General features: G+C 52.5%; 1 protein-coding gene across 2 annotated transcripts; it reads right to left on the bottom strand.

Annotated features, from left to right (window-relative positions):
• Positions 1–841: 841 nt before the first annotated feature.
• LOC143828950 (SLAM family member 9-like) lies at positions 842–12,176 on the bottom strand. 2 transcript variants are annotated; one of them, XM_077319106.1, is made up of 7 exons: positions 11,623–12,176; positions 11,319–11,511; positions 10,905–11,207; positions 10,318–10,419; positions 9,394–9,491; positions 4,830–4,930; positions 842–2,893 (listed from the first exon to the last, which is right to left on the bottom strand). In XM_077319106.1, the coding sequence occupies exons 2-6, from the start codon at positions 11,503–11,505 to the stop codon at positions 4,835–4,837; spliced, it is 786 nt and encodes a 261-aa protein (XP_077175221.1). In that variant the 5' UTR covers positions 11,506–11,511; positions 11,623–12,176; the 3' UTR covers positions 842–2,893; positions 4,830–4,834. The 2 variants fall into 2 exon arrangements, with proteins under 2 accessions (XP_077175221.1, XP_077175227.1); XM_077319112.1 differs by having other exon boundaries at positions 10,905–11,204; positions 11,319–12,176.
• Positions 12,177–12,182: the final 6 nt, after the last annotated feature.

Raw genomic sequence — 12,182 nt, 5'->3', positions numbered from 1 at the left:
GCCCCTCTGGCTCAGCGGTGTAGAACCAGCGCAGAGCTGGAAAGTCCACAGAGCCATCCAGTCTCCATGCAGGATCAGCCTCAAGCATCCCTGACAGGCACCCGTCCCGGCCCTGCTTGAAGATGGCCACTGAAGGGGGGGGATTTGCCCTTCCCCAGGCAGCCCATTCCACTGCTGAAGCACTCTTGGCTATCCATTTTCCCCTTGCAAACCTGCACTCAAACTTCTTATCTGATCCTTTTTCTACCTCGAAACCCCCCTGATTTCGTCCTGCATGCCAAGTGAAAGTTCTCCCACAGAGACACAGATGATCGATACATTCATAAGGAGGAAGTGTTCAAAAACCAAACTAAAGTCACCCCGTCTTGGCTTCAAATGGAAATCCAACATCAGGTGAAAAGGGATCCGTGTCTCAGGCCAGGGGGGGAATTGACTGAATCGCCAGAGACCCAAGACAGGAGTCCCGCACCCCCATCTCCACCCCTCATTGCATGAGCAGAACCTACCCCTGCGGATCCTCAAGGTTAAAGGCACACAAATAAAGCAGACCTTTGTAAAAACATATAAAGGTTTACTCAGAAGTTTAAAAAGGGATTTCACTATGCGGGACGGTCTCTATAGCTGGCAACTGAGAAAATAAAGCAGCTAACTGTTCTATCTAATACACTGGATATTTTGTATTGGAAGGCATATCTTCCTGCAGCATAACTATCCAAACTGTAGCATAAAAGCATTCTAATCACTGCCACCCATCATGATGCATTTATTTATTTTTGTATTTTCACCCCGTCCTTTCCCGATGGTTCAGAGCAGGTTACAAATATAAAAACATACAAATATATAAACATACACTATACTTTAATTTTAAATTACGTAACATTATAATTTCCTAGAAATATAAATATATAAAATATAAAAGTACAAAGATAGAAACTATTTGCCTGATATATCCTTTCTAGGAAAGAGGAAAGAACAACACATCTAAACACTAATTCCATAAAAACAACTTGGTGAGTTAATTGATGGATTAAGTAGCATAGAATCTCAAAACCATAGGGTTGGAAGGGTCCTCCAGGGTCATCTATGGCCATTCCGCACAACGGGCAATGTTGCTAAATCTGAGCGCTATTGAAAAGCGCTGCAAGCAAAAGCAGGTCTTGGTAACGCACACAGCTGGTTCTGTCAGAAAAAGGCTCTCCCACTAGTGCTGTTCTCGTAATGCACAAGTTTCCAGTCTCGCCGAAATTGCAACAAAGGTGGCTTTTGTCTCCAAAGAAATTGGCCCGATCCACGGAGCAGTGGATGTTTATCAGCCGCTCCTATTGGCCATGGTGGCTAAATGGAGCTTCCAAGTTCAGAGGCAGTGCATCTCTAAGGGGCAGCTGCCGGGGAGGAAAACTGCTTTCATGCATTGCTTCCAGGCAACGTCAGGCTGGCCGCTGCTAGCCACGAGGGTCGGTAGGCGTGCTTCACCCTGGGAATTGGCGGCTGTTCAGCTGGAGAGAGGCAGAAGCACTCTGCCCAGAAGGCCAGAGCATCCTGCGGAAAGCCAGTGGGGAAGGTCATCTTGGATCGGGATGCCGGCCTCAGGGGGGGGGTAAGAGGTGAGGGGGGGAGTCTCTCCTGGTTTTACAGCTCCTCTCCAGACAGCAGAGAGCAGTTCCCCTGGAGAAAAGGGTTGCTCGGGAGGGCAAACTCTGCGGCCCGTTCCCTGTTGAGATGCCTGCCCTCCCCAGGCTCCAGCCCTAAATCTCCAGGAGTTCCTGAGCCCAAAGCTGGCAGCCCTGTCCTCTCAGCCCTGCTGGCATCCTGGGGGACCTAGCGACCGACCCTGCCGGAGGCCCAGAAACCGCTTTGTGGAGGAGGGCTTGCACTTCCCTTGGGCCTACTCAAGCGCTCCTCCGCTGACCTCATGGAAACAGGAACTTATGATGCAGCTGGAAAACACGTCCTTCTCCGAGTCAAGCAGGTGTCCAATTACAGCCCATTTAGCAGGTGATTTATAAAGAGGCCGACAATCGGGACATTATTAAAAAGGGGAAGGAAAGCTCGAACAAACAGCACCCTGTTCTGGCTCCAGATTAGGGTCCAGAGCCGGGGAAGTGAAACTGGCCTCCGCCGGGCTGCCCTGGGAATCTGCTCCTGCTGTGTCCCGTTGGTTTCGGTCCCCTACAGACCTGAGCAGGAATTCCCAGTCCAGCCCTTTGGCCCTAAGGCATCCTTTCGTCCTGCTGCACAGGTGACCCCGGCGTGTGGGCCCCGTGCGGCTGAACTTGGGATAAATCTTGCAACACTGTAGAAAGAATAAGACTTTCTTTTTACTTTTCACTTAACAACGTATCATGTACAAAAACACAGAGCTTGTTTCACAACAGAACAATGGCTTTCTCAAGTCCAAACAATTAACTTTCCAAGATGAAGGGCCCGAATGAACTCCCAATGAGATAATGTGGCCCTGAAGCAATAATCCTAAAATTTACAAGTCTCCCCCCCTCCCTCCCTCCTCAGGTCCCGTCTGCAGGGCCAACTGAAAGGGCAGCTGAGGAATCTTCTGTAGGGCTAATGACTTCATGCTTCACTTCAGAGCAGAGAATACTCCTTTCCTAACGGTCCCACCTGTGACCCACCCAGGAACCCATTTCATGGACCACCCTTGCAGGGAATCCCCTGGTTCAGAATTGCAGAGACCCCTCATCGCCTCAAGGGTGGCAAACACAACCTCAAAGGTGTCGGCACATGCAAGATCTGCAGCAGGCATAACTGAGCAGAATATCAAGGGTGTCCTGCAGGGGGCATCGGAGGAGATGGATTTTTAGCATAGATGGGAGAGGAATTTCAGCAGCCATTTCCTTTCAGCTCGTCTTCTTCGCCCTGAAATAAGGGTTTCTTCCTCCTGAAACCACATATGAAGGTTTTTATAGCATGCTGCTGAAAATGCAGAATCTCTGAACTTGTGTTTCTGTAGATTTGCTGCAGAACAGAAAGGCAGCCCCTGAGAGGGAGAAGGGGCTGAAGGGACCTTTTGAGAACCGGGCTGAGAAAACCTCCTTTCACTTGATTGGAGCAAGGTACAAAGGGAACGTGGACAGAGCCAGTGGATGGTCATGCTGCTGAGAAGCATCAACAAAGTTGGAATCAGAAGAACCTTAATTCTGGGCACAAGGGACACTTTGTGTGCAGGGACAATTCTTCACTGGGCAGGCACCCAAAGGACCAACTAAGCTTTAGTCAAGGTGTAAGGGTTTGTGTGCACACACACACACAAAGGATTCATGCACATGACAGCCTATATCCAGAACGAAACTTTGTTGGTCTTCAAGGTGCCCCTGGCCATCACATATGGGCCACAGCTGCCCAGGGGGGGAGGGTCTGGTACCTGTGGTAGAACCACAGAATGAGCCGCAAGGGAGTGGCGGGATATAAATCTAATAATAATAATAATAATAATAATAATAATAATAATAATAATAATAATAATAATAATGATAATAATAGAGTTGGGGGGGCACATCCAGGATCATCTAGTCCAAAGCCCCTGCACAATGCAGGACACTCACAACTACCCGCCCACCCACAGTGACCCAAATTTGACTCATGCCCCCTCCCCTCCCAAAAAAGCCAGAATCCTTGACCATTCTGGACTGGAGGAAACTTATAGGTTATTTTTATTGATTGATTTAATTTATTGACTGCCATTCCCAGTCTAAGCCGGCCCGTGGTGGTTTACAATAAAACCTCCATAAAATACAATTATAAAAGCCCCTGGCAGCATAATCCCCCTTCCTTCCTCCCAATCCACCAGCCCGGTGTGGGTCGAAATCGCCTGCCGCCTACCCTCCCTGTCCAGCCAGCCCCGGGGATGGGGGGGGGGGCTCCTCCTGGCCTAAGTGCACCCTGAGCCCTTCCACACGGAGAGGAAAGAGGCAGCGGAGGCCTTTCACGGTGCAAAGCTAACTCATATCGCTTGCAGGCTCAACTGACATCAGAGGGAGGGCTAGAGTGGGCTAGAGTTTTAAGGGCGGGTTCCCTTAGGACACGCCCCCCCCAATAAGAGCGCCCCCAAGGAAATCCTGCTGGGAAGGTGACAAAACTCTACTCTACCAAACATGACTGTGTGTGTGTGGGGGGGGGAACTTGTGGAGGACTATAAAACAATTTTAAAATCCAGCAAGCCACAGGGCTCAATGTAGGGGCCACTCTGAGAATTTCTTCTGTCTTACCTGGCAGTGCCACTTTTGGAACCCATCCCAAATTCCTTCTCAGTCCCTGGTGGCTGCAAACCCAGTGCAAGCCTCAGCTCCGTCTGCCCCCTCTTCCTGCCCCCAGTCCCCTTCCCGGATCCACTCCCCACACCTTAGCTTGGAGGTCCCAGGCCGAGGTCACCCTCAGGCCGAGGGCACCAGAGCCCCCCTAAGGCTGGCCGAGCTCCATGCCTCTGATCTTTGATGCCTTTCCTCTTGTCCCAGGTGGGGGTGGGTGGGGGATTTATTCATCTATCAGCCACCTTTCTTCCTCGCGGAGGCCCAGGTAGCTTTCCCCCCTCCGATTTACGGTGCCCCTGCTGGGGAGTCAAGGCAAAAGATGTCCAGAGCTGGCCTGCCTCTGAGTAGCAACCGTGGACTTCCCTGCTGTCCCCCCCCCCCCCAAGTCCTTCTCCGGGGCCGACCTACTCTTCCTCTTTGGGGAGGCAGTTAGGCTGAGAGGCAGCCCTGGTGAACCTCCCGGCCAGTGATCCAGCTGAGAAGGGCTTGGAAGCCGGTCCATCCCGCTGGAGCCCAGCCCAAGGCGGCACGGAAGTGCTGGCGGGATCCAGCCCTGGCAAGCCTCACCTGGCTTAGGTGGCCGGAGGAGGCAGCAGCGAAGCATAGATGGTTACAGGCATCGTCCCCCTGGAAGCCTCTGCCTGGCCTGGTGGGAGCTGGTCCAGATCCTGGGGAGGGCAAACACATTTCCTTCTTGTATCGGCCGAGAGCAACCAAGAACATGAGAGGGGCCCTGCTAGGCCAGACCAGCAGCCCACCCAGCGGCCATAAACAGTTGCCCCAGACGGCCAACCAGAGGCCAAGGTATTTCCCTGCCTCTGTCTTGACTGCCCATGGCTAGTAGCCCCTTGTAGGCCTCTCTACCAGGAATCTGTCAACTCTCCTTCTAAGGCTGTCTCCGCCTGTGGCCATCACAACCTCCTCTGGCAGCCAGTCCCACATTTAATTACTCACTGAGGAAAGAAATATTCCTTGCCAACCATTTCCTTGGTGTCCCCAAGCATCTGAGAGATCCCCCACTCCCTTGGAGTAGAGAGAGACCCAGCAGGGCTCTTCTGAACTTTTGTTTTTTGCAGATATTTTTCTTTTTTTAGAAAACAAAGATTTGAAAGGGATACAGAAATGAAAAACGGGTTACGTAAAATGATTTACATCAAAAAATCCTTATGTAGCACAGGGTGTATGAAACAAGAAAGCTTTTCTCCCCGATACCCCTTCGTCATAACTCGAAAAACACTTTCCATAAAACACAATAATATTTACTTCTATTGAGGTACATGCATATTAAACAGTTCAGATTTCAAATTCCATAACTGATCTGTTTTACAACAAGAAAGTTGGCAGTCTTCAAGCAAAGGTTGGATACACACTTTTCTTGGATGCTTTAGGATGCTTTGGGCTGAACCTGCGTTGAGCAGGGGGTGGGACTAGATGGCCTGTATGGCCCCTTCCCACTCTAGGATTCTATGATTCTATGAAAGCTTTATGCAAGGCGTGAACTTTCAATTGCAGGGACCCTCCCTCAGACCTCTGGGCAGGCACACGGAAGCTCACACCTGGAGCAGATCCTGGTCTTCCAGGTGCCCAGGTGGGCTCAAATTCTGTTCTGCGGGCCCCCCACTGGCATGAATCTGTTCATTATTGATTTCATCTTTACTACATATTCGGTATTACTATATATCACTGTATATTTTTGCCCCCTCCACTTACTCAGAGCAGCTCTTAACAATAAGTAATAGGACCAAATACTGTATGAGAATCTGTCCTGTCTCTCTCATCATAAGAAGGTAGAGATTCCCTCTGCTCCCAATCTACACAATGAATGCTCCATCTCTCTTCTAATTTCCAAACTGCTCTGTTTCTCAAATAGGCAGCCAATTTCACCATTACTGAATAGTTGGTGGGTTTATTTTCCCATTCTTCCACGCTTGGACAGATGTCTGAGGCTCTCTAAATGGAAGTCAGCTAGGTCTCCTGTGCCCAGTCAGAGAGTTATTGACCCCTGCTGAACGGGGGGAGAGGTTTGGTATTTTATTGTTCGCTATCTTGCTATGCCACATTATTTTTTGCATTAAGGGGTATTTTAGGGGATTTTGTAGTTTTATTGATTTTGTAGACTGCTACAAGACATTTGAATGCGGTGGTATATAAACATACATGCATACATTTCCATTTTGCTGCTTAAATTATTCTAGCACTGAATTCTGGCAGTTAATCAAACCCAGCTCTGCAGATTAGACGCCCGCGCTCCGAAACCTTCCACCAAGCAGGCTCTTGCAACTGAAGTGGGGGGGGGGGGCAGCAAGGCCATGATTGGTTTCACTTCCCCCGCTTTTCATTTGGGAGAAGTGAAAGAGTCTCTCCTGAACCAGCCGGGTTGGGTTCAGCTTGGGAACACCCAGAACTGAACCAGAACTTGCTGGCTAGTGCCCATCTCTAGATCCGATCCTGCAAGTCTCTGTTATTCCGTTTTGCTCCTGAAAACCAGGCAGCCACCAGGTTAATTGCAACACGGAGGGGCTACTCTGGGTGGTGGTGGGGGGTCCTCACTCTGGGGGAGGAGGCAGGTGAAGGGGGGGAGAGGCAGGCAGCTGCTAATTTCACCCATTTGGTTCCAAGCGTTGCTCTATGTCCACATCTGGCTTCTTGCCGGCTTAAAAGCAGCCACCCTTCATGTTATCTGGACTTTAAGCCTGAGTTATAACCTTATAACCGTCAAAAAGGTGGCAATTACCAGTTTCCTTTGAAGCTGTTGAAAGATCTCTGGTGATATGTGGGTCTAGGGGGGTGGAAGTCTCAGGAGATAAGGGGGGGCCGAGGAAAAGATGGAGAAAGTTCCTGTGCAGATTATCCCCTTTTTCTTTGGCCGGGGGGGGGGGGGGGGCTCGGGACTCACCCAGCCATGTGGGTGCAGCCCTGGCAGGGTAAGACTGGAGGGTGGGCAGGAGGCCCCTGGTATCTCCCCCACCTGCCTGGGCACACGAACGAGGGGGCTGCCTTTGACTGGGGCAGTCAGACCAGCTTGCCCTCCCCAGGGACCCCTCCTTGCTCCTGGCCTCTTCCCCCCAGACCTTCTGCAAGCCATGAAGAGGCTCTTCCACTCCTCTTTTTTTGGGGGGGGGTGGAGCAGAAGGGCCCTGAGCCAGAACTCCAGAGGCCAGAGGTCACCAACGGAAGAAACCAGCCCATCCTTGGCTGCCATCGCAGGTGTTCCTTTATGACCTAAAAGCGCAAACATCAAAATGTTCTTTGCCCCTCTCCTGTCAGGGCCGGGCAGCAGATGCCAGTTTGGTGTAGTGGTTAGGAGTGTGGACTTCTAATCTGGCATGCCAGGTTCGATTCTGCACTCCCCCCCATGCAGCCAGCTGGGTGACCTTGGGCCAGTTGCAGTTCTCTCAGAGCTCACTCAGCCCCACTTCCCTCATGGGGTGTCTGTGGCAGGGAGAAGAAGGGAAGGGGATTGGAAGCTGCTTTGAGGCTCCTTTGCATTTAGAAGACAGCCCTGCCCCTCCTCCTCTGCTGCAGAGAATGAGCTGAAAAGCTGGCTTGAAGGGGGGGGGGCAAGGCAGAGTGTTGTTGCTACAGTAACCCATCCCAGGCCCAGGTGTTACTGTTTTTTAAAAACCCAGTATCCAAATATTGACATTTCCCTGTGCAAACTCTGGTAATGTCAATTCCATATGCCACAAACAAATGATCCTGCTTCACCCAGAAAGCATTCAGACTCTCTCCAGGTTAATATGAACTCTCTCTGGCGTTTTGGCCATTTCTCCTTCCCTCTGCATTGATCCTCCCTCCCCTCCACCTGATCACCTGTTTGCCTTTTGTCCTGTTTCCATCACACAAGTTGTCCTAGCCACGTCAACACGGGGGTCTCTTGCCCATGCCCCAAACCGGCCGGTGAAAGGGCTTCAGCCTTGGATATATACCCCCCCCCCTCCCAGCGTGCCGGCCCCTGGTGGCTTCCAGCCTTGCTCATGAATAGAAGGTTGCATAGAATGCTCAAGCCTTAAGCCCATCCCAAGCGCCTTGTCAGAGCGTGGTTTGCTCATCAATGCACCATCAGCTCTTTCTCCCGGTTGCCACCCAGTGCATAAGGGCTCCTGGCCTGTCCTTCCAGATTCAAAACTGGATCAAAAACCCACCATTTCATTCTCGTGTTCAACAAAACCCAGCATGCAATACAGGCTGCCCTTCCCCGCTACCCTTTTGGATCAGGTAAATATTAATATTCCTCCGTATTCCTCCTTTTATTTCTTAGGAACCCTCCTGTTTCTGTTTGTGTGAGAGTTTTGAATGTGCCCCAATATTTTCCCGAAATAAAGCTGCTTGAGTGTAAACTTTAAGAAGGGTTCCTCCCAGGGAAAGGACCCTGTAAACATAGGTAGAAAGGACTTGTGTCCCCAAGCCTCTGGAGAGATGAATGAATCCCCTTAATCCCTTTCGTGGGATCCAATTTGGGTAACAAAACAACTTGGTGTCATCCACGAGTGTGACCTTTTCACAGCTTCCTCACAACTCCCAGGTTGTTAATGAACAATAAAGGTTTGAGAAGGGAGCCAAAGCATCCTGGGGGATGCTTCAGGAGGGGAGCCAACCTGTCGGTCTTTGGCCAAAGCTGCTAGAGACAAGAGTTCTGCTGGGCCAAGAGGGGGCCAGAGTGTCTCCCTTCCCATAGACAGCAGGCGCGAGAGATGGGCTCCGGTCCCTGGCCAGCCCTAGCCACCACCTCACCTCAGCCTTGGCTCTGATGTGGGGCTGATAGAATCACAGAATCATAGAGTTGGAAGGGGCCATACAGGCCATGTAGTCCAACCCACTGCTCAACGCAGGATTAGCCCTAAGCATCCTAAAGCATCCAAGAAAAGTGTGTCTCCAACCTTTGCTTGAAGACTGCCAGTGAGGGGGAGCTCACCACCTCCTTAGGCAGCCTATTCCACTGCTGAACTACTCTGACTGTGAAAATTTTTCCTGCTATCTAGCCTATATCTCACATTGCCTCTGTCTCAAAAGGGAACTCTGTACCTGTCGGGTGCTTAATCCAGGTGGGAGAAAAGTCACGCAGCCATGTGGGGCTTCTAGGGACACGGACCTTGAGAGGGCAGCCCGGTCCTGCACCAGACAAGCTCACCTGGCTCTCACCGCCTTCCGGGGGGCTCCTCCTGTTTTGCAGCTTCACGTACAGAAGTTCAGGAGACCCGTTCTTCTCCAGAGCGGCCGGGGGAACAGCTGTGGGGTTTTAACATTAACACTGAGCCCCTGAGAGACGGAGACCGGCCCAAAAGGAAGCTCAACTCCTGGAGTTGGTTACCGTCCACCAGATTAAATTAGACGATTTAAAAACAGCAAAGGGATAATTGTGTCATAATGGGTGATTTTAACTGCCCACACATTGAGTGGGTCAATTTGTGCTCCTGTCAGGAGGGAGGAAGACTGGGTTTCTAGAGACTTTCGGTGGCTCTGCCATGGAGAAGACGGCCACAAGACCTCTCAGCGGGAGGCAATCCTGGACAGTCACCAGAACAGAAGAGCCTTCCTGAATCTGACTGGGGGTCCACCTAGTCCAGCCTCTTGTCACACTCAGTGGCCAACCAGTTGCTCTGTAGGGCCAACAACAGGAGCCCAACACAGGGGCTGAGGCCTCCCCCAATGTGGCCCCCGAGCTGCTGCAGGAAGCGGTGGCCCCTACAGGTGTAGGCAGCTGCAAGAGGGAGGGGACAGGATGAACATGTGGGGCGGCAGAGGACCTCGAGTGGCTCTGAGCCCCAAGGTCTAGGTGGGACCCTCTGTCAGGGGGCAGGGCTGCTCTGTCTCCTCGGTGCTGGGGGCCCAGAGTGGGAGGGCTTTTGAATTACTTTCAACCCACTAGTTCTGGTCCGACCCTCTGGAGCAACAGAAAGCAACTCTGTGACGGGTTTGGCCACTGAGTGACCCGGAGTGCTGGTCTGACCCAACTGGGCTGCTCTTATGTTAACCTAACTAACTTTACTCCCTGGGGTAAAGGGAAGCCCCCCCCACACACACAGCTTGAGGGGGCCGGAGGGAGGCTCCCTACCTTCTTGGGAGGACCTGTTCTTCCACAGGTAAGACCCCACACCTGCAGCCGGGATGAGAAGCAGCAGCACAGCAAGAAGAAACCACGTCGTCCTGGGATGACCTGCAAAGGGATGGTGGGCAGTGGGGCAAGCAGGCCTCTCCCCACTGGCCCACCCTTAATGGGGGAGAGCGGCCTCCTTGGCTGAGCGGCATCTGCTGAGCTCTGGGAGCCCCCCGGGACCCTTCCTGGGGGCTCTGCCTCCTTCAGTCGGTGGCAGCAAAGGAGGCCCTTCCCAGGCTGGAGCAGGAGGGTGTATGGGGGGGGGGGCTCTTTCACTGAGCTCTGGCTCCCTCCCAGGCAAGCCCTACCCCAATTTCAGCCAGGAAGGATCATGGGGGGGGGGGGGGGAGGAACCATGAAAACTGAGAACGTTTTCAGCTTTTTTTGCACCAAATCCAACTGGGGCCAGGTTTTGAGAACAGAATCCAGTTCCTCAAAACTATAACTCCAAAATCCAATGAAAAATTTCAACTCTTATGTTAGATATTCTCCGTGGCGAGCAGCCTAGTGTGGGGGGGGGAGTGGGGGGGCAAAGCCACGCTCACCCTTGTCTGGGCAGATGCTGAGCAAGTCCAAGGAGGCGTTCTTCTGCTCCACGGGGCTGCTGAGCAGGCAGGTGACGGAGGAGTCTGGGGAGCCAGGCCCCCAGGACAAGTGCAGGTCCGTGCCCTCGGCTGAGAGCTGGTACCAGCCCGAACCTTCTTCCAGGACCCGGAGCGGGTCCCCTCGTTTCCAGGAGATGTTAAGGCCCCCACCTTCGGACGCCAGACACTGCAGGGTCACGTTGCATCCCCTGGCCGTCTGGGAGGCCAGGAGGGCACGGATGTGGGGGTCTGGGAGGGGCTCTGCTTGGAGGGAAGTGAAAAACAAACCGCTCAACATCAGGGTGCTCCTTTCCCACGGAGGACGGTCCCCGATCTGGACCAACTGGGCCGTGAGGGACAGGGAAGGAGACTCACCAAAGACAGAGAGGCCAAAAACCTGCTCGTGGATGTCAGACGTGGCCAAGAGGACTCTCGCCCTCAGGACACCGCTGTCCTCCTTCTCCAGGGCCCTGATCCGCAGCGTGGTCTCCTCAGCCATTTCGACCCGCTGCCCAAATCTGTCACTGGCATTTCGCCGCTCCAGTTTCCCATCCCAGTACATGGCTATCTGAAATTCGAACCCTGATTGCCCCTGGAAGGACCACTCAATCTTCTCCACAGTGGTTGTTGGAGGCAACCTCAGAGGGAAGGAAACGGATCCCCCCAGCACCCCGCTCACCTGCTGGGGGGGATTCCCTGCTGGATCCCTTCCGGTGCCTGCAGGTTCCGGGGGGAGAGAGAAGAAAGCGGACTTTCAAGAAAAGATGCTCCATCTCCCTTAGGTAGGCTGGACTGGCTGACCCCCTCCCCACCTCAAAGGAGACCATTTGCTGGCAAGGTTTGAGGAGGCCTCGCCCCAAGGAGCAAAATCCCAGGCAGCTCACAAACCACGACTCACAGGGACAGGATAAAGCTGGAAGGGCTCAGAATGGGCATTCCACTAACAACAGTGTCACAAAAAACCAGTGGGATGCATCACAGACAGCAAAGAATAGCATTTTAGGAATGAAATGGCGGAGATCCCACTCCTTTCTGAGCCCTCGTCAGGCCAAAACGCCTCCGGAACATGCCGGAACAGGCACGAAACAACAAGAGTGCCCGAAAGAACAGGGAAGGAGCACAGATTTGTGGTTGTTGGGTGCGGAGTCGTGTCCGACCCATTGATCCTCCAGGCCTTCCTGTCCTCCACCATTCCCCGGAGTCCACTTAAGCTCTGACCGACTGCTTAAAAATCTTTAC

Source organism: Paroedura picta, chromosome 1, assembly GCF_049243985.1.
Source record: "Paroedura picta isolate Pp20150507F chromosome 1, Ppicta_v3.0, whole genome shotgun sequence".
NCBI lineage: Eukaryota > Metazoa > Chordata > Lepidosauria > Squamata > Gekkonidae > Paroedura > Paroedura picta.
The sequence above is the reverse complement of the archived record's forward strand: the minus strand, read 5'-3'. Positions and strand labels throughout refer to the sequence as shown.

Bases quoted from the DNA above. Each gene is read 5' to 3' on its own strand.
- LOC143828950 (XM_077319106.1), bottom strand. From the start codon at position 11,505: ATGTACTGGGATGGGAAACTGGAGCGGCGAAATGCCAGTGACAGATTT. The intron at 11,208-11,318 runs GTGAGTCTCCTT...CTTCCCTCCAAG, and splicing joins TTTTGGCCTCTCTGTCTTTG to CAGAGCCCCTCCCAGACCCC. The intron at 4,931-9,393 runs GTGAGCTTGTCT...TGCCCTCCCCAG, and splicing joins CGGAAGGCGGTGAGAGCCAG to GATCTGGACCAGCTCCCACC.